This window comes from Takifugu flavidus, chromosome 2 (genome assembly GCF_003711565.1).
Source record: "Takifugu flavidus isolate HTHZ2018 chromosome 2, ASM371156v2, whole genome shotgun sequence".
Lineage (NCBI taxonomy): Eukaryota > Metazoa > Chordata > Actinopteri > Tetraodontiformes > Tetraodontidae > Takifugu > Takifugu flavidus.
The window spans coordinates 6772064-6799419 of record NC_079521.1 but is presented as its reverse complement, the minus strand read 5'-3'; the positions used below and the strand labels follow the sequence as shown (position 1 = coordinate 6799419).

General features: G+C 42.9%; 2 protein-coding genes across 5 annotated transcripts; both read right to left on the bottom strand.

The window, feature by feature from the left end:
- Positions 1-1213: 1213 nt before the first annotated feature.
- Positions 1214-16515, bottom strand: cylda (cylindromatosis (turban tumor syndrome), a). Of its 3 annotated transcripts, XM_057012456.1 has the most exons (18): positions 16155-16515; positions 15275-15316; positions 14584-15126; positions 13414-13725; positions 12428-12533; positions 11599-11700; positions 11090-11206; positions 7646-8034; positions 7260-7425; positions 7027-7168; positions 6567-6689; positions 6241-6332; positions 6012-6078; positions 5318-5450; positions 4510-4618; positions 4281-4399; positions 3790-4006; positions 1214-3254 (listed from the first exon to the last, which is right to left on the bottom strand). In XM_057012456.1, exons 3-18 carry the CDS (start codon positions 15073-15075, stop codon positions 3070-3072), a joined length of 2871 nt encoding a protein of 956 aa, XP_056868436.1. In that variant the 5' UTR covers positions 15076-15126; positions 15275-15316; positions 16155-16515; the 3' UTR covers positions 1214-3069. The 3 variants fall into 3 exon arrangements, with proteins under 3 accessions (XP_056868436.1, XP_056868426.1, XP_056868447.1); XM_057012446.1 differs by lacking the exon at positions 15275-15316; XM_057012467.1 differs by lacking the exons at positions 11090-11206; positions 15275-15316 and having other exon boundaries at positions 16155-16514.
- Positions 16516-16812: 297 nt separating this feature from the next.
- Positions 16813-21914, bottom strand: nod2 (nucleotide-binding oligomerization domain containing 2). 2 transcript variants are annotated; one of them, XM_057012428.1, is made up of 11 exons: positions 21718-21914; positions 20997-21526; positions 20517-20643; positions 18371-20150; positions 18169-18252; positions 18005-18088; positions 17813-17896; positions 17647-17730; positions 17485-17568; positions 17303-17386; positions 16813-17063 (listed from the first exon to the last, which is right to left on the bottom strand). In XM_057012428.1, exons 2-11 carry the CDS (start codon positions 21480-21482, stop codon positions 16991-16993), a joined length of 2970 nt encoding a protein of 989 aa, XP_056868408.1. In that variant the 5' UTR covers positions 21483-21526; positions 21718-21914; the 3' UTR covers positions 16813-16990. The 2 variants fall into 2 exon arrangements, with proteins under 2 accessions (XP_056868408.1, XP_056868414.1); XM_057012434.1 differs by having other exon boundaries at positions 20997-21523.
- Between the last annotated feature and the right edge of the window lie 5442 nt (positions 21915-27356).

The window sequence follows — 27356 nt, the reverse complement described above, 5'->3', positions numbered from 1 at the left end:
TCTTCTGTTTTGAGAGAACGTTTCAGTTTAAGGTCAGCGGCGTAAAACAGGACGTGTACTTGAGGAACTTCCTGTCTCATCGGTCTGGATAAACCCGGCTCAGGTGAGGCCGGATGACTGTAAACCAGCTTCAGGGCTGTTTTCCATGTGAAGGGTGGGGTTAAGGTGTTACCTGGTCGTACAGGCTGTTTATCATAAACACGGCCTCGCCCAGAGAGGTCCATCTGCTTTGATTTTATTTAGTGATCCCCCCCAGGGGCACGGAGCTGGAGCGCGAATAACAATACTTCAGCCCATCTGTTCGTGCAGAACCAACCCCGGCTAAATTACCACATACTACGAGCTGCTGGCATATGCTGTGGCATAAAGCTACAAGAGGGCATTGTGGGCCAGCTGTTGTGTTGACAAATACTTATCTGGCACTTCTGAAGTCAGCCTGCTGAGCTGGCCGCAAGTTCCACTGAAAACTAAATGGAGTGAGGTGTGGAGCAAGGAGGAGGTGGTCCCAGGGGTGGTGGTGGGGTGTGTGTGTGTGTGTGGGGGGGGGGGTGATTTATCCAAGAGTATCGTTTCATCAGAGCTTCTCCAAGGAATTGGGTCACTGGATGTGGATTTAATCTGAAGGTACAGGCAGATAGAAGAAGCCAAGCAAGTGGTCAAACCAGGCTGACTGTAATCGCTCTCATCCCGCCGTGAACAGAAACAACAAAAACCAACAATGGTCTGTTGTTGCATGTTTACAAGGCAGCAGATGATCGCTGTGTCATGAGCTTCAATTGGGCTTGATCATTGTAATCCTATCAGAGTAGGATCAGCTCTGGATAACGTACATCCCAAACACCGAAAAACACACCATAAAGCCTGGATTTACAGTAACTAACACAGCTGTCATTCTGTATTTATTTATTGATCTTGTAATCTGTTTGAATAAAAATGAATGTGATGGAAATTATGAAATTTAGCATTTGCAGCCAAATCAAAAAGAAATCTTAACTTTAATGAATATATGTATATTTTAGATTAATTATTCAACCTCATTTGGCATCACAATCAATAGGACACTAAGCCTGATAATATATTTAATTCCATTTTTATATATAATAAAACTCAGCATTTAACAAAATGCTTTACAAACAGTTTTTTTCGCATTTAAAGTTAGAAATGAAACCAATTCCGGTCTCACCTGGACCCTGACACCACTCAGGTCAGAACGTTTTCCCTTCAAAATGGACTTTATTCGAACATTTACAGGAACATCACTGACATTATTTTCCCAACAGTTACATTTTTATACTGTACAGATGCGACAGAAAATAAAACTGGAATTCTGTCCGACTTCTGTCCTGAGGCTTCTCTCGGAGTGAACGGGCTCCAGCAGTGCAGAGAAGAGTTCAGGCAGGCAGGACGCCCTCCTGTCAGGATCAGTGGAGACGACTGCAGCAAAACGAAACCAATTCAGAAAACCTTCTGATTCAATATCGGAACCCAATGCTGCCAGTTTTACGAGTTTTATTCAGATTTGTGTAACAAACAGAAACGAACACTTTGGATCTCGACTCAATCCCGAGAAAACACGTTATCAAGCTTCTTTTTAAGTATTTTTCTTCTTTAAATACAGACCCCATATCCCAAGGTAACCAGCCCTGTGCCTCCTTCCTTCCCTTTGAGTCCACACTGGTTGCCTCCCTGACACTCAGTAGTTGGTGGGAGACGTCATCCTCATGTACAGCCATGCTGTGCATACAGCATTTCAAAAGGGCTGACCTGAAGCAGTTAGAACGCAATAAATAATCTAATCACAACTGTTATCTGATGCCGGGTGGGAGACATCGTCAGAGAAGGCAGAGGGTCAATGCTCACAGGCGAGGGGTAGAGAAAAAACCTTCAAAAGCATTAAAAAAAGAGAGATTTAACTTAAAAAATACTGCATGTAAAAATCTTCAAACCCCACTTGCTTAAAAGCGCCAGACCTATCTGCGTATCTCACCCCGCCGAGCCGATGAATGCATGGACCGCTCCACCGAACTGGCTCCACAACAGGAGCCATTGTACGAGCCTCCCTTCACGCATTATCTGGCATCTCGCGTGCATTAGCAATGCAGAGCGCTCTTTACGGCTACAGAGGAGAGACACATTTGTATTCTGTAACAAAACTCTTCGGTCTCCCTACCAACAAATTAGCACTTGCTGTGACTTCCAAAGGAGGGAAGTAGTGGGGGTGGGGTGGGGAGAGATGGGATGGGGGGGGGGGGGGCCCTAAATGATTCGTGATAGTTCCATTTGAGGCCGGAACAAAAAGTGCAGCATTAGTTGAGCAAGTATGCAGTAAAATGTGAGACTTTTACAATGGCTACATCTGTTTCTGCAGAACTTATACAGTTAAAGACATTTACACAGTGCAATGGGGGTGTAGGGGGGTGATATGCCAACTGTTTCACAGACAGCAGAATACTGTGGTCTTATCGCAACTGCACAGTAGGTCGACACTGATACTGCTGATGTTACTACCTTGAGAAATCTATGCTACCAAGAGATTTTGTACACAAGGTTTGAGAACAGTACACACAGCTTGGATGAGGATTTGCACTCCGCTGTACTTCTTAACTGCAGCGTTATGAAAAGCTCCCTTCGTTTACAGTGATTAAGAATAGCAGGACTCCTCTTTTCTCAAGGTAAATGAGGTGTCCGAGGTCCTCCTTATAGCGCTGCACGTCTTCTACTTGTTGTCCTTCTCCCAGCTCTCCCTTCCTCTCTGAGTAGGGAGGAAACCTTCATAAGGTCTTGGTCCTCCTCCAGCAGCCCTCAGCTGTGAGACACAGGGAAGCTACATACAACTACAAGAAGAACACGACACTTCAAATAACGCACAGTGCAAATACACTCCTCCTCCTGCCCCCCCTCCCCTTCTCCAATGTGCAGAGATGGACGGACACCGAGGAGAGACGAGGTGGACAGGGTCAATGCCAGAGAACAACCCTTCAGCCTTTTCTTCTATTATTTTTTGTCTTTTTGAAAATGCTCCTGCCCTGGCAGAGGGGAAGGTGTGCGGCTGAGAAGCGGCTTGGGGTTTTACTTGTACAGGCTCATGGTCGGGCTCTGGTACATGCACATGTAGGCGTCACACAGCAGGCGTCGTGCCTGACCCTGGATGCTTTTAGGATCCAGAGTGTGCAGCTCCTCTGGTGTCATTTTTAGGTAGGCCTCCACCTCTGGACAGGGGGACACCTGCGGGATGTTGAAGCCATTCTGCCCACCTGCAAAGCCACAAGCACTATTAGAGAAAACAATCGTCTTTTTTTTCTCCATACTTCTATACCTTTTTTTTTTTGTCACTTATGTGTGTACATCAAAATAAAATGGTCAACAGTCAACAATATTATTCTGACCAACAAAATAATACAGAAAAAAATTAAACCTAATCAAATAACTGCACATTAATTCTGATATTCAGAAATGGGAAACACCAAATTTCTGGTCATTGAGTTAATTAAACACAAAGCAAATGTGCTCATAATATATAGCTGAAGAAAGGACACTGGATCATTTTTGGCACTTTATGTTAGTTAAGAAAATCCATACATATTTCATGTGACAGGAAATGAATAAAGTCTCACACACACGACGACAAAACCAAACTTCAGTTAGAATCAGTGCTTCTTTACGGCAGCTAATCAACATTATGCCCACTATGTTTGTGATTAAAAAAAGAATTTCCCGCCTTCCTGACATCCCAGCTGGGATCAAAACTTATATTTCCTACGCAGGCTTGATGTCATCGAAGATACACACCGTCTCTGTCAGCCATGCTGTCGAAGAAGAGCCAGGCAGAATCCGCGCTGCCGTACTTGACAAAGGCCACGTAGTGACTTGTTTCAATGCACAGCACTGCAAACAGCTCCATCCTCTGGCGGGGAAAGCTGCTCTGCCGCCCCGTACCATCTTGCAACTCCTTGGGGACACACAGCTTACTGTGCCGATGGGATTTCCTCCTCGGATGGAGGTGAACCTGCATCAGGACAAGCAGGAACATCAGCCCATCCTCAACATGTTTTATGCAAAATATAATAAACACAGAATATAAAACGAAGCAAACTCAGAATTTTGTAGTGCCGAGTAGAATTAGTGGCAACTGTTAAATTACCAATGAGCAGGACATCAGTAAAGAACCCTTGCACCAATGTATCATTTCTTTGGATTTGGCGCCCCCACGTGGAGAAATCTGTCTCAGTCTTTTTCTTGAACTGAAAACAGCTCAGTGAAGATTGTCCTCCCTTGTTTACCTGTATATTGCACTTTTCACAGAATTGTTTAATCTTGCCAGCGGTGATGTCCCCGTCCTCATAACAGTCTCTACACTCGTAGAGAGCCAGGCCTCCGCAGATTCGGCATTCTCTTGGAGCTGCACAGAAGACAACACAGCCTTATTGTGCCAGTAGCCCTCCATCTGAGCAGAGCAGAAGTGACACACATTAAGGTCTTGTGCTCCAATATATTCCAACTCCAACTCACTGTCTTCAAGAAGATCTGTGATGTCCAACTCCAGGGATGGAAAAATCTTGTTGAACATTTTGAAGTCCTTGCCAAAGCGGGGCATCTGAATGATCAGGCAGGAGGGAGCCTGGAGGGAGGCGAAGGGGAGAGAAACAAAATACGCGCGGTAAGGTGACAATAGCCATGTGGAGCTCACAGGAAATAATGAGACCCAACAAAGGTTGGATGTGACGCTTTTCACATCCAAAACACTGAAGAATCCCATACATATAAATAGACACAGGATAGGTTCTCTGAAACGTGTTGATGTATTGAAGAAAAAGCTGAAGACCAGCTTAGCTGTGAAAGATGAGCCGTCTCATCTTCAGGACATGTGAAACGGCATCGTCGCACTGATATCTCTGCTGGCCTCTTACTGCCACAGTCATTGGATCACTGGATGATCCACGACACCACCTGTGCGTGTTCTTCCTGCCTTAAAGTGATGTGCTTCCAATTTGTTTTAGATGCAGCCAAACATGCTCGTGCATTTTGCATCAAAGTCAGTGAGTTGCAGGTTTAAGTAAACACCACAAGGGGGAGCAACTCGAACAACATGCGGCACAGCAAAGATGCTCACAGTCAAAAGGTATGCAGAATAATGACAAGCTTCCATGAGTCAGGCACAGCCAAATGCCCATTAATCCCAGGTGGGAAAGATGAACATGAACAAGGCCAATAACCTGGGAAATGCATCATTTGTAACCATTAAAATCAGAATACAACCACGTGTCACTCTTTGCTTGAGTTGACTGATGATAAAATTCAGCAAACTTCATAAATGCACCTCTGCAAACTTTAGGTCACTGTTGATGAAAGACCACTCCAGGAGCTGCTGTATGGTGGGAACTCCAACCTTGTCCTTTTTGTCCATGAAAATTTGGTAAAAGTAACAGTCCTGAACCTTCTGTCCTGCTGACCTGAAGCCAAAAAAGATCAAATGCATTACTGTTGTTCACAGGGACAAAGTGTATATAACAAACCTACAGTATTCTGTCCATTATAGAGCTTTATGTTAAATGTCACACAAAAATCGATTCATTTAAGTATTTTGGGTTTTTTTGGTCAGATGATGTTACAATCTTAACTCTCAAATTTAAGACTCAATGGAAATATTCACCAAATTTGTCAACAGCAGCATATCATCCAAGAAAGGAGCTAAAGGGGGTTTTTGCAATGTGAGCAGAAACCACAATGGTTAAATCTTCATGCTTTCACTGCATCTACCAGCACAAATGAAACTTTATTCATGGCTTACTGTGCATAACGTAGTTTCAGACATGCTAATAGTGCGATGCTGAGGCTTAGCACAGAGACAGGGAGTCCCAAGACTGTCTAGTTCTAACGTTCCATATTTGAGTAAAACGTTTGGTAATTGCTCACTTTACATAGAAAAACTGGTACTTAATTCTTTGTGCATTTTACACTACATCCAAAAGAGAGATTTAAATGTTTGTTTGCAAAAGACAACCAGCCATTACCTTAACTTCAGCAAAGGGTCCACCCTCAATATGTGATGGAAAAGTATATTGAGGAACTCTTCTGGGTCTGCAGAACAAATGAGATATGAAGAAATATACATGTACCTACACTGCCAAATACAAATAATCATAGACAGCATTGTTGATTTTGAAGGCAGTGGAACAATGCTAATAAACTGTTCACCCATGACAATTATAAGAATTCCAAGCCATTCTGCCACTGTCCTACCTTTCTCTTCAGAGGTGAATCCAGAGGCAGCTTCAACTTTCTCCAGGATCCTCCTGAGCTTCATCACTTTAGTGGCACAAACATACCCATGTCTGCAGGACAGAGGAGGCAAGCAGCTAGTTAAGCTGCAACAAGGACCTCCACAAGCTCTGGTTTTTGCATTATATTTTATTCAGGTCACACTACAAATGATACCGTTATATTTTTACATGAATCTACATGTTTACTTGAGAAATAAGCAATCATGAACAAACAACTTCTTATTTTCCTTATTGGAAAATAATAACTTTGTGTTGAAGCATGCCAACAAAAGGATTAAGACTTACATGCGCAGAGGGTTGACTATCTCAGTGCGCAGCAGCTCTTGGGTCTCTCTGTAATATTCCACATCAGTCTTTGAGCGTGGTCTCAGCAGAACGGTGTCAAGCACAGAGCTGAATGAGAACAAGCTGAGGAGAAAAAACTGTGTTACACTCTGGTACACTGATGATCTACGATGGCATTTTCTGATCTCTTCCTTATGAAAGCTGCGCCTTTGAACTGTCAGGAAGGTCGAATTTCTTCTTTATGACGACCAAAAGGGAAGATGCTGGACATCAAACTGCTCTTGACTCAAAAAAAGACATTTTAAACTATAATGTTTAATGGATGATGGCTTCACCAGCAGGGTGAACCCCTGTTGTTAAGGAAAGGCCAGAGTGTCAAAACAGCTTTCTAGTAAACCTTTGCCTCTAAGTTAAACAGTGTGAACATCAATCTGTAGTGAAACTGTTAAACTGCACTAACCAGAAAAGGGTAGAATCTAGGTAGCAGGAGTTGTAGTGGCCCTGGATGCCTTTCTTTTTTCCCACCATGACGTCCAGACCATCGTTCTCTGTGCGAGGAGGTGTGTTCTCGTGCACCACTTCACTCAGGTAGCCTCCAAATGCTGCTCATGTATATCCACAAGCACAAGTATAATGCTCATGTTTTGGACCCTTATCATTTCATACCTTTAATTATCCCTCTTAAAAACTCACCAATAGAGTTGCATCGCTCTATGGGGTTAGAGGAGTGATGCAGCGACGGGAAACGGGAGTCAGGACGGCAGCACTTGAGCTTCACAAACAGAGCTTTTTTGGGTGGACAGGTGAAGTACCGAGTTCCTTTGAATGTCCCGTCGGTGCATCCGGGGCACTCATCCTCCTGCAAGACATCTTTAAATCATTTCAGGTTGTGCAATTCATTAATAATTCTACTTTCTAGCTGGAGCAACCGTATTTGTAGCTCAGGCTGATCTGATCAAATATCATGAAAATTGTTTTAAAGCTACTTGGCAAGCTACTGCTTATTCCAAAACAGTTTGATTCATTTCCCCTGCTGAAATCTGAGAATATTCAGGTTTTTCACAGCTGTGTTGTCTCACCAGCTCCAGCCCAGCCAGAGGCTCCAGCAGGCCCGGAGGCAGCCCGACCCAGCGGATGACACCGCAGAGCGGTGGATTCTCCTTCACCTCCACCAGTGAGCCCACCTCTAGTCCCAGCTGTCCTCTGGGAGGCGTTGGAGGCCGAGGTGAGGGAGGTGCAGCAGGTGATGTGGGCTCAGGCTGCTCTCCCATCACCGACTGTACAGACAGGGACAGCGGCCCATGACTCATGCTGTCAATGGGCCCGGGCTTCCGGTTCAGGCTGAAGGGCAAAGAGTGAAACTTGTTGTCACTGGGCAATGAGGCAGGAGGCGGGGCTCTGGAGGGTGGGGGGGACTGGTTAAAGTCGGGGGGTGTCTCAGTGAGGGACTTGGCAGGATCCTCCCCAACTGAAGATAAGAAAACACAGAGCAAAGAGCTTCAGGATGAGCATAAACAGAGGGACTGAGCTGGACTGGCTATAGTGATGGATTCATCAGATGTTTGCAGCTTAGAGAAAACCCAAAAGTGAAATTTAGAGCATTTAGGACTTTTATTAGTCAAAATAACAGCTGGACTGGTATCAATGGCAATGCATTTTCAATAATGATATACAATCCGTTCATATTTACGATCAGAAAAAAATCAAATTCAGATGCAAACTGTCACACCGCAAAAAAACCAACAAAGGCTTAAATCATTCTGTGATGACGGTAGTGACAGACAAAAACATCCCATCACTACACAGTGAATGACTGAAGTGACCCCTGAGGAAGATGAAAACAGGATGAGTGAACAGCACGTCGGCCGGTTCATGCGTCAACACTAAACCAGGAATTGAGGCAGCTTGTTTCTTCTTTGGCAAAGTCAATGCTGATACAAGAATAGTGAGGGAGCAAAACAAAACCATCAATAATAGATCAGCAACATCATGGTTAAATATTGTTGTTTTCTTGTATATAACACCCTTTAAAGATCCATCCATCCTCTACCGCTTATCCGGGGTCGGGTCGCGGGGGCAGCAGCCTAAGGAGAGAAGCCCAGACTTCCCTCTCCCCAGCTACCTCCTCCAGCTCATCCGGAGGGATCCCCAGGCGTTCCCAGGCCAGTCGAGAGACATAGTCTCTCCAACGTGTCCTGGGTCTCCCGGGGGTCTCCTACGGAGGGACATGCCCTGAACACCTCACCAGGGAGGCGTCCAGGGGGCATCCTGACTAGATGCCCAGCCACCTCATCTGGCTACTCTCAACGCGGAGGAGCAGCGGCTCTACTCCGAGCTCTCCGGATGGCAGAGCTTCTCACCCTATCTCTAAGGGAGAGCCCAGCCACCCTACGGAGGAAGCTCATTTCAGCCGCTTGTACCCGTGATCTTGTTCTTTCGGTCATTACCCAAAGCTCATGACCATAGGTGAGGGTAGGAACGAAGATCGACCGGTAAATCGAGAGCTTCGCCTTTCGGCTCAGCTCTCTCTTCACCACTACGGACCGGTGCAGAGTCCGCATTACTGCTGACACCGCACCAATCCGCCTGTCGATCTCCCGCTCCATTCTTCCCCCACTCGTGAACAAGACCCCGAGGTACTTAAACTCCTCCACTTGGGGCAGGATCTCCTCCTTTACCCGGAGAAGGCACTCCACCTTTTTCCGGTTGAGAACCATGGCCTCGGATTTGGAGGTGCTGATTTTTCATCCCAGCCGCTTCACATGCGGCGGCGAACCGATCCAGTGATAGTTGGAGGTCACAGGCTGATGACGCCAACAGGACCACATCATCTGCAAAAAAGCAGAGACCTGATCCTGATGAGGTCACCAACTGGACGCCCTCAACACCATGACTGCACCTAGAAATTCTGTCCATAAAAATTATGAACAGAATCAGTGACAAAGGGCAGCCCTGGCGGAGGCCAACCCTCACCGGAAACGAGTTCGACTTACTGCCAGCAATTCGAACCAAACTCTGGCACCGATCGTACAGGGAGCGGACAGCCCGTATCAGCGGGCCCGACACCCCATATCCCTTTAAAGGGACCCCTCCCTTTAAAGATATATATTTTAAAAACAACTGCTGACTGAACCAGTCGATCTGACACAGAAACAAAGGCTTTTAGTAACGCTGTGGCTTTTAAATAACACTTCTGTCAGCTTTTCTAGGCTTGATGGTCAGAATAAGAGGCCTGGTTCAGTTAGAGTTCTCCTTTAAGCATCGGTGTGGGAAGCCTGAAGTAGAGAGGCCACACCACAACGTCTAGAAAAAAGGGTAGGAACTGGAGCCAGACAGAGACAGAGACAGAGAGAGCTGGACTTCTGGGTGCAGACAGTATTAATGGAATTTTTAGTGGTCATGAAATCATCACATCATCTTCTAAAACCATAAATGGAGCCACGTGCCACATTCTGCATTATTAAAAGCCATCAAAACACCAACTGCTCCGTGCAGGTGAAAGAATGGTGTGTAAAGACAAGACTAATGAAAAGATCTTTAAGGCAAGCTACTGCAACTACTGAGTCCTCTCACTCATACTTGAAGCCTGCTACAGCACTGGTTGCCACTTAGCTCCCCTCTGGGGTAGAGTTGAGGCTCAGATTTTAGTAATTATAATACACAATCCACATCCAGCTCTCAGCCACAACATTATAACCACCTCCCTCAAATACTGCAGCTTTCTGCCACCAATGAAGCTCTGGCTTTTTAAAGATGCCACCCCATCTTGGACTCTTCAAGCTGGTGCTAAAAGAACATCACTTGTCAGTAGTTACAATGTGATGGCTGAGCATGGTACGCTAGATATGAAGTAAATCTTTACAGAATGGAACCTCTTTTTCGTCCACTTGCATTCTGACTCCATCGCAATTGAGGGTTTCTGATCATTTCACATCAACGGCTTTGCTGTATCTGTGTTTAAACAAAAGTTTGTTTCATGGCATCCTATTTATGGCATTCTATTTCTCAATATTCCTCAGAGCATAAATGTAATAGACTGTCTATGAAGTTCATCTTTGGAATGAATCAGTGTTTATCAAAATCTAAATGTCAAGAAAACAATCAATACTTCTTGCCTGTACAACATCCAACTGTATTGTCTCCTGTAACCTACTGGAAATCTATTTTCTACACAGATCAAATCAGCTGTGTTGGTGGTGCTTCTTATATTAGCCAGTGAGGTGCAGACAGCCGACGGTACTGCAGCTCTGTTACACTGAGCTGGTTAACTGACGCGATACTGAAATTATGAAAGACTGTCGTCACAGCAGTGTTCGAGTTATTATGATAAGAAACACTGAGTCGACTGAATAAAATCCTGAAAAATTATTTAGTAACAAGTGGACGAAATACAGTATGTTCCCACTAACAACTGTGCCAAGATCTAAACACACCTACGCTCAATCATGTGCCGGTTTTTGGACACTTGTAAACAGGAGCTTGCCAGTAAGATGGCTGATGTCCCACGAGTACCCATGGTTTACCTTCATCAATGTACCATGTGCTTTTGGATTTGGACTGGACTGGGGGATCAACAGAGCTGCCATTTAAAGTATAGTAAAATTCAGACTTGCTTCTACTGCCGCTCTGGTGACCTAATCCTGTAGATAACACAAGTACAAGAAAACAAAAAAGCTGGAAATAAATGCAGCAACAGTCACGTTTCCCCGTTTATAAATAGTCTGAGAGGAAGACAGTGGCTTCGTATCGGTGCAATGCTGTAAAAAGTTCTCTAACTTTGTAGCGAATGGGGTTTATCTGCTAAGAGTGCCCTCCCCAGAAACATTACAGATGATGTTATTGCTTCTTATTGACTTATGTACATTCCCTGCTGTTAGTAAGTCAGTAAGACAAAGAAAATACTTCATTCACCAGCAAATGGTCTCAAAGATACAATTCAATCTAAATTATTTGATTTGTGAAATGACAACCAGGCAACTTTGGCAGCAATGAGCTGTGGGTGCATTACTGTATCCTGGCAGCATCCTGTTACCTTTGCTCTTTGGTTTGCTTTGGCCAGAGGACGACTTCTCGGTGTTGTTGCCTCTTTGGGCAAAACTGTGCTTTTGCAGCCTTTGGTCCTGCATGGAATATTCTGCACAAATGATATAAGAATGATACATTTCTTCCATGTTAAAAAGCTGAAATTAAAAGTGAACATTTTTACACAGAACCACTCACAACAGGGTCTGTGGAGTAATATATTTTTGTAATATTTTTGAAATAAGAAACTGCTTGTGACTAACAAATACATTATGTTTGACAAAATGTGGACATCCCTCTAGGTGCATGTCAGACTAGATGGGAAATGAGAGTGAGTTTAAGGTTAAAAACCTGCAATGGACCCTTTGTGGACTACAGATATCTGGTATGTCAACCATAAAACCACAATTTATAAGTGTATATATTAAATTTTACATATGATATATATTTTAAAAACACAAGAAAGCATATTTTGTATGGAAGGGAGGATTCTAAACTATATAACAACGGTAAAACATGACTGTTGACTGGTGCTGTAATATTAAAGAACTTAAATATTAAAGAAAAAATTGAGGATTCAATTCTTTGACCTGCTGTAAATGTCAGTCCAAAGTGTCTGAAGCCAGCAGCAGCATAAATAAACACATCAGTATGCGAAAGTGGACACAAAGAACCCAAGTATCTCAGCTGATTTTCAAAGACAAAACAGCATTGTACACAAAGACTCTCTGTTCCCACTGCAAGCAACACAGAAAGTCAGAGTCCTCAGAGGAAGCTCAGTGAAAGGAAAGGACATCTGAATGAGTCAAATAAGCACTAAAAGTAACTGGGTAACTTACCTGGCATTACGTCACAGATTGGGACAAGTCGAGTGTGTTCCAAACTGGCAAAATTACAAAGCAGCTTCCCGTCAAACACACCATTCCAGTCCCCTATAGGATTGTCCTGAAAGAGACATGATGTCCAAGTTATCCTTTACGATCTGAAGTAGCCAAGCTGGACCAACACGACTCCTTCCCTCCGGATCTTCTTGTGTGTTGTGAATATTTTTTGTTGTAAAGCGATGCTTAGAATTGATCCCCTGCGCTGTGAATCCTCCGTCTCCTCCTCCCTCATTAGCTCTTAAACAATCAAATTCTGGCTCCTGAGATTTGTACTTTCTAAGCTAAGCAGGAACATGTCCTTCTTTCTTTACTGTTTGAAAGCCAAGATTCTGCACTTAATAATCTAAAATAAGAGCGACAACGAGCACCACTTGCTACCGAAGGCAGGGCGAGGCTGGATGCAGAGTGAGGCAGAGCAGCGGGCTCTCCTTAGCTGCCTCCTGGCCCAATGCCATGCTGTTGGGTCATACAGCACTAAGTCTTTACCATACTCCCCGCGTGACTGCCTTGTCTTTGTGTGGGTGGCTCAGATGCGCTGTGTGGGCCGCCGCTGCTGTTAGAGCTGCTGCTAACGATCAACAGTCAAAAGCTTCAGTTATGTGTTGCACTATGACTACAATCCAACTCCCGCCTGACAACAGTAGTCATAGATACCAGCTGCTACGATCACAAGCAACAACACATGTTTGTTCAACATTCAGTGGTCACAACAGCGAAAATGGCCATTCACATTCAAAGCCATGACGTACAGACTCGTACTGAAATACTGTGCTGTAGAGCTGAGATGTGAAACCGAGCAAGGGAATTTCAGATGATTAACTTTGTTAATCTGTGAATCAACATCCTACTTCCTGTTAGATATCTATCTTTCCAGAATGAAAACTAATGAACTCATCTTGAGTGTATTTTTAGCTTATGTGTTCTGGGGGAGTTTTTCTTACCATGTCAACACCCACATAGTAGCCGAGGCTCTCATTGCCTGGCAAAAGGTCACAGAAAATGACGGTGCCCCTTTCTGGTCCTTCCCTGGTTTGGACGATGACCCGAGAGTTGATCTCCAGAGGACGAAACTCCTGGTCCTCTTCCACCAGACTGAGATGATCGACCTCCAGCTCACCCAAGACTTCATCATCATCATCCTCCCAAAGTTCGAGTTTATCCAGTGCCACAAACACTCCACACTCATCCTCGCAGCGGAACAGTTGCCGACCCTGATAGGAGCCCTCCGTGAAGCCTTGGCCTCTGCCCTCTTCCTGTAAAATGGAAATAAGAGCAAGGGAGAGGGTCAACAATGTTCTATACCAAAATTTTCAGCATTCAGCGGTGAAAGAGCAAATCTGTCAAATAATATCATTCATTAAACATATACATAGGTTACATATTTGACCGTTATACATCAGCAGAGATAATAGTATTTGAAAACCATTATAACCAGAAATCAAATCTTCTCACACTGAACAGACCTGTGTGTATTCTTGTACTTGGTGGGCCGTACATAACACTCTAGTCTGTGTTGTCTACTCTCAGGTGAGTCGAACACTGCAGCTTTGATTCAGTCAACTCTAAGATAACCACGGAGCTAACTCAGACAGAACAAAAAGTCTAACAGGAGAAAATTACCAAGAATATCAATAATAATACTATTAAGAATATTACCCCCAAATCTACTTTTTAACTCTTTATTGTTGTTAACCTGATTTTTATTATCAAAAGTGAAATGGTTACAAATAAAATAAGTATATTTACATTAATATGCACAGAGAATTTGGAAGAGAATGACATCCTGTCGTGAACGTCCCCTTATTATAATCTTCAGAAATTATTTGACGATTCATGTATTCACAAAGTCATCGCAGGACTGACATACAAACAACCATTCAATCACTCATTTCCCTTTTCACAAAAGCCCCTGCCCCCAGGGGAGTAAACCTGGAGACTTCTTGTCGTGACGCAATAGCACTAACCACCAGGCCTCCTAATCTCATGTTTAATAAAATCGGTCGTTGGATTTTTGTTTCAATTTCCTTAGGGGAAAAAAATCTATAATGCTGATAAGCAAGTAGCATGTAGGCAAAGGAGAGGAGAGAATGAAAAATAAAATGTAATCTCACCAGCAACTCTACTCCAAACCAGATTCCAGCCAGAGCTCTGTCTGGGAGCAGTGAGCCCTTGAAGCGGACCACACCAGGAAGAGGCTCATCCCCGGAGCGCAGCTGGACACGCACCTTCGATCCACAGTCAATATCCCGCACACGGTCTAATCTTGACTTGTTGCAGAGCAGAGCATATCGCTCCTCACAGTTGGTAATGGGAAACAGCAGCTCTGCAAGATTCTCATCCAGCTCCAGCACGTCCCGCTCATCCAGGCTCAGCACCACATTGGTCTGGTCCAGAATGCGGAGGCTTTTCTTTCCCTTACACGGGGTTAGCGTTCGTCCTAGGCTGTTGCGCTCCTGGCAAGCCTGACCGAGACTACCACGCGGGATCCTCAGGGTTTTCTGGGAAGGCTTCTCAACTGTACACTCCTTTACGACCATGTAAAAGCGCCAGTCGTCCCTGAAGCCACCACTGGGCTTCTCCTGGCTCCACAGGGCAGAGCTCATGGCTGCATGCTAAGCAGGACATCCACCATCAAGGGAAGTTTGACCACTGCTCTGTAAGACAAAGAAAGACATGTCCACACGAAGAACAATTTCACACACAAAATAAATACCTTCGGACAAAAGTATACCAAATACAATTTGCACTAAAACTGGTAGAGCTCCTGAAGAGAACATCCTTTTACTAGAAGAGGAATCATACCTTTTGCTCAAAAGCTTTAGGCTGAGGATTCACTGAACAACCCTGATGGTTCCAGAAAATATGACACACCTCAATCAACATCTAATGATGTGCAAATAATTTGAAACTACAGTATATGAGAATGCATAGAGATAAAAGCGATTCAATGTGAGAACTGTGAAATGTGATCTATTCTGTATGCTAAAAATGTTACTTAATACATGAAGTACAAGAGTCATTTACATTACACAGCAGGGTACCGTCACAAACTACACTACTTTACATTAGAAACGGAAATCAGTCGATTGAGAAATGATGAATATGCAAATAGGAAAGCAAACAGCCATGACTACACAGCTACAGATTACAAATTACTGCAGATAAGACTCAAACACAAATTCAAATGAGGGAAAACAACTTATCCTCTATATTAACAGACCAGTGTCCCTTTTTGTGCTTTATTGTTTCTAGGCAGTATTATCTTGTCTGAGGTGCCCAGTCAGGTTTTTAAAACGCCTACTTAGATCTATTAAGATGAATGAACTCGAAATAGATGGTGAGCAACCTTCGCATCCAGTGGATTTCCCCTCATCACACCTCAGATCAACATCCGACATGACTAATGGGACAAGCCCCTTAACACAATTTTAACTCATTTGTTCCAACCTGTCGCCACTCTACATAAAAGTATAGAATCCAATGCGTAGCTCACAGTAAAAAGTAACAAATATAACATTTTCTGATCATTATGTCAGCGTCATTGAGGGCAATCTAATGATATTTGCCCTGACAACCAGAGCAGCGTCACCAAGCAAACGCTGTCAAGTGGCTAGGACGCTGACAGCTAAAATGCACCATTCAATTCAAGCGCTAATTTGCGGAGAAAATCTTCCATACGCACCAGTTTAGTTATAGCAGATGACTGTCATTTCATAAACCCATCCCAGTTAGTTTGACACAGGCTCCAGAAAGCAAGCTTGCGTTAGTTTCCTCCCGCTGTAACCGATTAGCTCAATGGTTAGCCACCGCTGCTATCAGGCTAAAGTTAGCCTAGCGACTCGAGCTGTACAATAGCATACAGGCAGGCAGAGGACCGCCACCTACGACGGTACGTTTTCAACATTTAGATACTTCCCGTCTCCATAGAAAAAAAATGTTTGAAATATGCAGCGTGCCGCCACAGCTAATAGATATATTATTCACAGTAGACGACCTCGCGAAAGTTAATGTATGACATCATGGCGTGCTCTGACAGACATTGGTCATGCGGTTCGTTCTCAAGTTCCTATTGGCTCTCTCGCTGCGTTCGTAACCAAACAAAGGGGTTTTCCCAAGAGTGGCGGAGGACATAGTTAGGTTGAAGCGTAGCATTTAGTTAATACCGTAGTAAAACTGTGAGGACAATCGTAGACAGACCCCACTTTGGAAATATTAAACTGACTTCCAGTTGAAACAAAACACTTGTTTTTACATATTTTTTAGAATATATTGATGATTGATTGATCAGTGATGATACTAGAATTTGTTTTTCAACAGGAATATGTATGAAGTGATGTCTTCAGATTCAGATTTCCTTTATTTGTCCCACACGGGGAAATTTATGGTCCATTCCATCTATATTTATCAAACACAAGGCAAAAGGCATATTTTGTTTATTTGGACAGACCCTGATAGGACATTTTGGCAGTTATGATATTTTATGTCATAAAGAAGACCAAGTTAGAATAAATTTCCAAATCAGAAGAGCAGTCTTGATTCACGCTGGGCCATCTCCTCAACCTCCTCCAAACGGAGGTCATTGTTTCTCAGCCTGAAATTAAGTGAACAAATTCAGTCAAACTTCACATCCTGTTTGGAAATAAAGTCAAACTCTAAAGCCAAATTTACCAATACCAACATTTCAAATGCAGCAACCAACACAGGTTTTCTTGGCCCTATTATTTTAATACACAACAACACTGTCCTAAATCCAGGATGCAGACATCTAACCGACGTATCCAAGATTAGAAAAGAACAAGACAATTTATGTTCCTTATTGTATGCACGTACCATATCGATTTCACATTAGCGTTGTGCTGTAAGGCTTCAATCAGACATTCCACTCCCATTCTCGTTATGCAATTCTCTGTCAACCTTTTTTAAGAGATATAAGGGAGAGCCAGTTCTGAATAATGCCAAAGGGGTCAATATAAATGCATCATGTCAAAAAACAAAATATTTCCAATCCTCACCAAAGCTCCTCAAGAGAAACATTGTTCTTGACAACTTTGGATAGGGCACATGCTCCGGCACTACCAATACCATTACCAACCAAGCTGTGATTGCATAAAAGATTGACATAATCATAAAATAATTTGCGTTGACTTTTGTACCACTACTGAGGCAAACATTACCTCAGCCACACAAGAGTTGTGTTGCCCTCCAGTGCACTCGCAAGAGCTTCAGCTCCTGCATCACCGATGCTGTTACCCCAAAGCCTGGAAAAACCAAATGATGAAAACCTATTTGTGCCAAATGCAGGAACAATAAGATGTCTGGACTGCTGTAGGTAGGTTTTACCCTAAAAACTTCAGCGACTTGTTCACTCTCAGTCCCTCTGCCAGCTGCTTTGCTCCTTCTGCCGTTATATTATTGTTGCCAAGACTGTTAAAAAAAATGCTGTTAGTTTTATACAAAATAAATTGAGCATTTACTACAGCTTCTTGCCAGTATCTGTTCTAATTTTAAAGAATGTTCTTGAGTTGTTCTGACCGCAGAGAAATGAAATCCTGCTTGGTCTTCAGAAGGAGAGAAAAGTCCTGTGTGCAAGCATCTGTTAGCCTGTTGTTGAAGAGACTACAGAGAAACACAATACTTATATTTAAACCAAATAAATCAATCAAATGTCAAAACATAGCATTTATGACGGTACTCACGCAATTTTATGAAAGTTGTCACACTGGATACTTTTGGCAATCAGTTTATGGATTCCTTCATCTGTAATGTTGTTGTTCCTGAGGCTAATTAAAACCAAATACATTTATTTATAATGTGTTTCTCCCCTCTGCAGCAAATATTAAAAGTTGGATCAATATTAGTAATTGGACGGGTGGAGCAATGTAACCTTGATATACTTACTAAAGAGAATGACAGATGTGCATGCAGGGCAGAAGCTGCTCCACTCCAACATCACCCACAGTGTTATTGTCCAACTGGAGGCCAACAGGATTGTTCAAATGCTGTAGCACAAAGGCCAGCGCCGTGCACTCCACAGGACCGATGTTACAGTAGGTCAATTTCAAGTGATCCACCTCCAGCTTGCTCATTGCATCTTTGGCAATACTGCATTCCTGCATCTCATAGATGCATTTAATAAGCCAAACAAATCCCGGCATTGCATGCATGCTTTTCTTTTCACCTGCCACAGGTTGGGGGATGCTCTTAAAGTGCTTCTGCATGCCTTTGGACAGACATTTTGACACCTGTCTGGTCTTCCTATCGATGGCAGTAGCTGGGCAGCAGTGTAGCCACAGACTGCGATGACGCTGGGACAGTAGTCCTGAGGCAAAGGTGGCTGTCATTTGCAGATTTGGTGTTTCAACTGCTGTTGCATCCTTGTCTAACGAGCGCTCATCAACTTGTTGATAAAGCAGACAGGCACTAAAGAATGCAGTCCTCAGAGATGTTTCCTTCAGGTTCTTCAGTTCAAAGAGTTTAGGGATAGTTGAACGATCCGAATCTTTTGATACAACAACGTAGACGGCAGCGAAGAAACACTGCATGGTCACGTGAAGGAATTCATAGCATTTGCTGCGAAACACAGACAAATCTTTGCTTTGGATGAGAAAGCCCAGGCTGAGATCCTCTTTTGTTATTGCACATGTGTCCAGATCCTTATCGGAGAAGATATAACATGTGCTTACTATCCCCTTAAAGGCAAGCTGGCCTAGTCGCAACACGGGGTCTAAGTATTCTCGATGCCAACTAATTTTTCCAGTGCTCCTCAGGGGACTGTGGTGCTGGAAAAAGTGCTCTACTATAGTGAGGTAAACATCTGTGATTGTTTGTGGGCTGCCCTCGCCGCAGCCCAGAAGCTCTTTGTGGCAGCAGGAGACAATCCAGCAGAGGACCGGACTATGGCACAGACCCAGCAAGGTAGTGTTTGTATGCAAGGATTGTAAGACTTTAGCAGCCACAGTGGGGTCGCTGTGGTGCTTCCTCACAAAACAGTCAATCCCACTTGGGGAGAAGCCTTTCAAGAGAACCTCTTTGCGAAGGTTTTTCTTCAACACAGGAGTCACGGCACCTGGGCGACTCGTTACAACTTTTCGTACTCCCTTCAGTAGTGAACCTTGAATTAAATTAAATAGTAGAACGTGAACTGGTGCGCGCTGGGTTGGGCAGCAGAGCCTGTGTTCATCCGAAAAACTCTGCTTAAGCTCATCCAGGCCGTCAAAGGTAAAAAGGATCAAGTGTGGATGGTCCTGGATGAAGTCAAAAATCTCATCCTGGTCTCTGTCTGGCCAGCAGCAGTGCTGAAACAGCAGTTCTTTAAATGACAGTTCGCTGAGCTCAGTGTTCAGTCGGCGGCAGCTAAATGGAAATAGGAGGAGATATTCCAGGAGGGCAGCTTCCCGAGCCCAGAGCAAGTGCAGTCTCTGAAGTAAGGTGCTCTTCCCACTGCCCGCTTCCCCAGACACCAGGACCGTGTCCGCCTCCTCATTAATCGTACCAACCTCCCCAGTGATGTCCTTCAGCCCTATCGGTCCATGGACATCAGGACAGACTTCAGATAGTTCTAGCTGGCCATCAGTGTAGATGTCATCCAAAGACATGTGGCTGGTCCCTCCATAGGTACTAAGGAAACAGGACTGGGCCGACAAAGAACTTCTGAGCTTCTTCTGGAACTTTAAAAACTCTGCGTGACAATTAACATAAAAAATCTGGTCACTGTAAACTGAAAACTGATGCTGATATATATTTTATTTTTAGCTATCTTAGCTGCATCTTCATGGTCCAGAAACATTCTATCATCCATCCCTTTTCTAACTGCTTTTCCCTTATGTGGGTCTCAGGGAGGGCTGCTCAACATCTGGTAGTCATTTACATTTTTGCATTGATCAATTCTGTGTATATTACATAATTTACATTTTCAGATGAAAGACATCAGTGCTCCAAGGGAGTGGATAAGGGGTCATTGCCCTTTATTGGCAGGTGCCGCTAATTAAATTGACCCTAAATTCAAAATTTTATGCAGGAATGTTGCATGACAGGTTTGTTATACCTCTGGAGACAGTTTGTGTCTTCTTGTTCAGAATGGAACCAGATTCCTCTCCTTGCTGAATGTACTCCAATAAGAACTTAGCAGCTGCTTCTCCTTTAGCTCTGACATGGTCAAGCAAACACCTCGCCTGTTAGAATTCAGAAAGGTCACATGCAGAATTTGTTATAAAATGGAGTAAAATGAAAGAAAAATACCTTTATAAATGTATACCTCATATCGCCCACTGTGTAAAATATTCATTGTTAAGTAATCTGTTTGACTGAAGTGTGAATAGCGAAACTATGTAACCAAGTGTTTCTGCATTCCCGTTCCTAAAATAAATTATCGGTAAAATTTGTTGAGGGAAAAAACATCTGTGGGTTTGCTGAGAGAAATGGAGAAGCCATGCATCAGGTTCATCCGTATGCAACTGAAAAGACTAATAATAGTAAGTTGTTCGCTCAAAAGTGACATGAAGCCCAATTTCCTGTTGTCCTGTACCTGCTGGGAGGGTGTGCGTAATGGCAGACGGATTCCTTCACAGTCGGCTGAGGTGAAGTGTGCTGATGTGAGAAGAGCTTCTAATGCACCATCAACACAGTGTTGTAGAGTGCTGACCAGGCTTGGTCTTTGAGTCAGAAGAGTTTGGCAAAATGTGTTTTGGCATTCTTCTCTCACTTCTGGGTCCGACCAGTGATCCGGAAATGAGAAGCCAGCAGGTTGCTCCTCAGGCAGGACCTTTTTGAGAGCCTCGAGGAAAAGCCCGCAACTACTCTCACCCTTCAGGTACACAACGTCCAGCAGCTGTCTGGCATTTGTGTACAATGGTCTTCCTGATACATGAATGCTCTGGTAGTCCTCCCATGTGAGTTCCCCCTGGGACAGCAGTATGTCTGTAACATGTTCCACCGGCTCCGCAGAGCCGCTGCTGCACAGCACTCTGAGTATTTCTGTCCGCTGATTCAGCACAAGATCCTGGACACGCATGCTTTTCCCATTCCCATACAGTGAGGGCTTCACCTGTACACCTGCTACACACATATCGAGTCACAGTCATTGGTAAACCTCAACAGATCTTGTCTAATAGGTGTCCACACATGGAACTTGTTTGTTTTGAAAAATGAAACCCCGTTAGCCAATCTATGACAACACAAGAACTAAGGGAATTTACCTACAAAGGAATGTGATTGACAGACGTATAGTCTGAAATCATTTTACTCACATTTAATTCTCCGCACACGAAGCTGCCTTCAGTCATTTTGCTAGACAGGACCTTGCTCTTCCTCATTCCATTACTGAAACCGAAACATGTTCTTCCAGCATGTTGCTACAAATGCCAACACCATTCTACATGAGCGTAAGCCTTTACAAAACAGTTTGGTTCCCTTTTACAACCCAGTAAAGGTTTCCCGGCTTTGTGATTTGCCACATTTGTTCCTTCCTCTTTCAGGGTATCAGGGTTTGACTTTTTTTTGCAAAAACTATTGTAGCACAAGAATCAGGTGTAAAGTCGGTCATACAAAATATCTGGCGCCAACGTTCCAAAGTGGTTGTAATTTAGAAATGCAACCACTTGATGGAACTATTGTACAATAAAGGTTCTGTTCGGGTGCTTCCATTCTCCCAGGATTCTTCGTTCCTCTCTATGTTTCTATTTGTATGTTTAGCATTCCTTTTCAAGTTGTTTTTTTATGCACAGAAATGTAAAATGTGCTAATTTAAATATTGTAATGGTGATTATGTGATGACAAAAACGTTTATTTATTGTAGCTGCTGTGAATCTGCAGGGTTGCCATCAAATGGCCTCTGATGAAAACGATATACAAGAAAGATAGTTTGAACATTCACACATCTTTTTTCCTTTGCAGACACCCCCAGAGGACCGTGATTAGTTTATTGTGCTTCTTCTCTGTTTCCTGTGGGAGAAAATCTTCAAAGGTAGGTGTAATCAAAGACCAACAGGAAGAAAACTTTTCAAAAGAAAGTTTCCTCTTTTCACTCTTCTTGCCTGAGAAACAGGCGACTTCACCAAGGGGAGTGTACTGCAGAGTTATCTGTCAGCCATATACAAAAATGTGGAGTTCAATCATCCAAACCACAGTAGGGGGTCCACGCAGGTTTAGAGGGATGAGAAAGAAGGTACCACTCTGTCAATAGAATGTTGAACAAAACCAAAAATGCAGATATAATCCCTAAAGGCATCTTCCAGGGTTTCTGTCCTCTGTGTTACAGATTTCTTAACACTGCGTAATAAAAGTGAGACTGTTGCTCTAACTCCATCTGTTTGCAGTCTATTAATTTTTTGGCCAAGAAAATGCATTTCTCCGATCATTTTGGCTGAGACTGTAGCTAATTATCTTGGAACGGCAACAAATAAAGTGCTTGATGAAATCTGAGTTGCTTTTCATCTGCTGAGGAATGTTTGGATGATCTGTCGCACGGCAGGGTTATCTTCAGTTTTCTTAGATAATTAACAAAAATAGTTTAAATGAAAATGATTGAAGAAGTGTCACATGCAGATGTTTGGAGGTTTTTGCACAGCTGTGGTTCAAACGGGAAGCAGTGCCTCTTCAAGACACGTTTTCAAATGTTTCTGTCAAGAAATCCCAAGAAACAATTATGTAGGTAAATATTCTTCAAAGTGGGGTTAGAGATTATTGAGGGAAAATATGATTATGAGAATCTATTCCTTCAGCCACAGCTTTGGTCCGTGTGGAGTCATTTCAGCTCTGTGTCCACCTTTAAACAGCTGTCTGGCTCCACATAAAGCGGCCCTCTCATGTCAGCTTTCAAACTCCTTAAAACATCAGTTTCTGTCTCTTGGATCCTCCATCAGCACAGGTGGAAAACTTTGGCTCTGGTTGTTTCAGAGCTGTAGCCCGTCCCTCTTTCTGCACAGGCATCAAAAGTGCATGTGGTCAGCGTTTGTCCAGGTGCTCTGATGGACTGTGTATGCACACATGCAAATGTGTGCTAAGTAGTTTTCCAGGACCTCAGAACTCCCAGAAGTCAAGTCATTACATTTTTCACAGATTTGGGGAAATCAAAGTTTCAGCCTTAACTGACGCCTCCCCGGCACTCACAGCTCAGCTTTATAACCAAGAAGAGTGTTGAGAATCATGGAAAACTAGCTAAAAAGTTGGGTAAATGTTGGTAAAAAAGAATAGTCACCTATATGATTGTGGGAATGCATTCTAAAGAAAGTATTTTCTAAGACAGTCAGGCCAACGACATTTAGAATCTGATTTGAGTTGAAGAAGATTTCACTGTCAACTACCATATAATTAGAAATTAGATTTTGCAGAAAAGAAGTTGTTTTCATCCCTTTAAGGAAACCACATCAGCATTTAGTTGTCTGACACATTAAAGTTCAGCTCTGAGAGATCCACCTCTCAGAGGTTCAGTGCCCAAAGTTTGGGGTGCCTGTGCTGAAGGTTAGTGCTGGCACCCCACTGGGCTGGGATGGGTCTGACTTGTTGGACATTCATTATCAAACTCTGTTTGCTCCTTTCATCTGCAGCCTCTCTGCAGCACTCAACATAAACTACAGAGGCACCTTGCAGCTTGACATCTCTCCATTCACTCTGTACCTTAAACAGCATGCTGCCACATCAAAGCGCTCCGGCTTCCTTTCATGTTGCAGAAAGAAAGAGCTCCAATGATCCATTAAAAACCAATGCAACTTTCTGGAACCTTATTTTATTCATCTGCTATCTCTATAAGTCTGTAGTCCCTGTCTAGAAGTCTAGACGGAACCTTCACAATAGCTATGCCGCTCAAGAAAGACTTTAGGCTCCCTCAACTTTGTGTTTTCACTGTTATAATTGCTGTTGTGTCATATTACCTTCAAAAAGAACATCTAAAATTAAAAAGGCAAATGTAAAACCAGTTTGTAAAAATGATGCTTTACCATTCTGAACAAATTCAGAAGTCTTGTTTCAACCAAACGTCATAAATGTCTCTTGGTTGAGTTAATAATCAGAAAACACAATAAAATGCACATATTACAATTACATAAGACCGAAGATGATATCACTGTTAAATTCAAAGGTTGCTCATGTGATACAATTAACATTTATAGTCTCTGCCTATAGTTTAATAGTAATATAATCCATCCATCCATCCATCCATCCATCCGTCCGTCCGTCCATCCATCATTTTCTTTTATCCTCTGTAAATTCCCCCCTTGCAGCTGGACGGGTGCTATAGCCTGTTCCAGCAGCCACTGAGCTGAGACAGGAACCACAGACTGTTATCCAGATAACTGCAATTTCATCATTTATAGGAAAGGAACGGTGAAAAATGACATTTAAAGCATATAAGTATGAGGTCAGAGTTATTGAACTTTAACAAATCATCAGCTTGTTTCCTAATTAAATGAACTCAACAATAATGGAAGAGTTTTATTTTTGCCCTTCTCAGCACACATGAAAGGCTGCCATGCCAATTAGCTTTAATTCTCTCTTTCTTTTCATGCTCTTGAGTAGGCTGGAACCCACATATTCCAATCATTTGCATTATCCAATGTGAATCTGCTTTGAAGTGCTGAGATAGTGTAAGAAGGACCCACTTATCCCACATGAAAAAATGTTCAAAGCTCATAAATTTGCTGGAACAGATGTACATTATCATTGGATTTGCCTTTTTTCTGGGCTTTGCCTGCGTATTGTAATAGACTACCTCATGTCCTTCTCATACTTGTATTTAGCATCTTGCCTTAACAGAAGCTCATACCCTGCTGTGCCAATTCACACTTCAAAGCTCTGCCTGTCTGCTGGAAACAAAGCACGCTAAACATATTATGGCAGCCTCTCATTTCCCCATAGTTAAATCAGTATCATTGCTTTTGTAGCACTCATGGTAACATGGATGGAAGGTTTTAAAAAAAAAAAAAAAAAAACCCAAAAATGACAGTCCCTGTTGTAGAGCAACATCACAAACACAACAGTTACCTGAAAAGGTTTTTCCCCCTTTCCTCCCTTCCTCATCAGGTTTTCAGCCAATCCATTTCTAAATTTAGCAAGTAATACAAAGAAAATAGGAAATAAAACCTTAGAATTTAAAAACTTCATTTCATTAATTAATGAAATGCATCAATTAAAACTCTTCAGTGATCTGAGCTGCTGATCTTGGTTTGAAGAGCTATAAATAAGTCTGCAACGATGGAACCTTTGTTCCTTATATACTGAACGCTTTTGTCCTGGTCTCTAATTGGCATTCCAGCAGCAGAGATAAGGGACAGCAGACGAGGAACGGTGACCTTCGGAGGGTGGAGTATGGGATTTATGAATGGACTGTGGCATCGAATAACCAGATAACTTCAATCAAGCATAACAAATGTGACACAGTGCAGTAAAGGTTAAAGTTCAACTCGCTGCAAACCAAATTAGCAACAACAGCTTTCATGTCTATATATACATATATGTGTGTGTGTGTGTGTGTGTGTGTGTGTGGTGTGTGTGTGTGTGTGTGTGTGTGTGTGTGCATGGTTTCTAAACCTTCCATTACCGTTTAACCCCATTCTTAAATGCAGTTTTCACTGTGATCAAAATGTGAAATGCATGTTTGAGAACGCATTGAGACCAGGGCGAACATGATTGTATGTCGATCGCTCCTTTAGGTGCTGATGAAGAGGCTGAGGCCAGCAGGAAGGAGAGGGAGGACTTGTTGTTATCCAAGCATTACGGTAAAGCTCCATGAAAACAAAGAATAGCGTCAACATGTTGGACAAATTGAAAAGGAACATTGATCAAAGTCCAACTACAAAAATGGAGACAATGTCGGAAAGAAAAAAACGTCTCATGCCAGCCTGCAGAGACAAGAGGATCCCGGAGGACAGTGTACAAAAAGGCCCTTTGGCCGTCCAGCATCTGAGACATGCAACCGAGATGCAAGGAAAGAAAGTTTGAGCAAAGATCAGTGCAGAGGAAAAAAGCCTGTCCTTGGTCTGTAGTGCACAATTTGCATTTCACACAAGAAAACAGCAATACCACATTGAATTTGGATTGGATCAAGTTCTAAAGAATGTGCATGACTCCAAACTCAGTTTAGAACTAATTATTCTTTGTGTCGTTGTATCTCCATTTCAAAGCTTATGATTTCTAAAAACACTTAGAGTGACTCTCATTGCTTTTATAGAAGTTCAATATCAAAATTATATTTTGGGGGGTTTGGAACAGAAAATATTAGTCGGAAAAGTAGCTTCACCCAAAACCATCCTCACGAAAAAAAAGTCTGTTGTGAGATGTTTGCCGGGGGTCAAAGCAAGTCAAGCGAATTAGTAAATCTAAATAGAAATACAAGCAATATGAAGGATGATAACATGCAGACCAATCAGGTCTTAATGGCTCTAAAGTAAGAAATAAACAACAACAATTAATATTTACAGCTATTAGGTTTATTCAAGCGTTAATGTTCAAATGTTAATTTTTCTGCTCAAATCATTGTTTGCTGAATATTTTTCTCCAGTTCCTTTACAGGGAGCTGTTGTAAAGCGCTGAGCTCGTTGTCCTCTTCCTGTAAACTGGGACATAAACACAAAAATTAAAGCAGGTGTTGACCCTAAAAGGCCTCTGAAATTCCTCAAACTATGTTGACGAAGTCAGTTAACTCTCCAATTTGTGATCATTTCCAAGTTCAACAAAGGGGAAAATTTAGAGTGGAAAGTTTTCGTATCTGCAGTCATAAGTGCTGTATGATGTAGTGTGTTAACTATTGTAGGTAACTCAAAGCTCTCCTGCTGGTAAGAAGGGAGGCATGTAAAGCAGTAGGAGTAAAGCCGGCGGCCTGCGTTAGGACAAAAACCATTTGTAATGATCATAAGTTGTGCAGGTTACACTTGGCGTGCATACACAAATAGCC

What these genes read in the sequence shown, in the direction of transcription:
- cylda (XM_057012456.1), bottom strand. Translation starts at nt 15,075, where the DNA reads ATGAGCTCTGCCCTGTGGAGCCAGGAGAAGCCCAGTGGTGGCTTCAGG. An exon ending in GACCCTTTGCTGAAGTTAAG is followed by an intron (nt 5,451 to 6,011) that starts GTAATGGCTGGT and finishes TTTTGGCTTCAG; the next exon opens with GTCAGCAGGACAGAAGGTTC. An exon ending in GTGAAAAGTGCAATATACAG is followed by an intron (nt 4,007 to 4,280) that starts GTAAACAAGGGA and finishes GTCCTGATGCAG; the next exon opens with GTTCACCTCCATCCGAGGAG.
- nod2 (XM_057012428.1), bottom strand. Translation starts at nt 21,482, where the DNA reads ATGCGTGTCCAGGATCTTGTGCTGAATCAGCGGACAGAAATACTCAGA. An exon ending in ACAACTCTTGTGTGGCTGAG is followed by an intron (nt 17,569 to 17,646) that starts GTAATGTTTGCC and finishes ATGCAATCACAG; the next exon opens with CTTGGTTGGTAATGGTATTG. An exon ending in GTTTCTCTTGAGGAGCTTTG is followed by an intron (nt 17,387 to 17,484) that starts GTGAGGATTGGA and finishes CTCTTAAAAAAG; the next exon opens with GTTGACAGAGAATTGCATAA.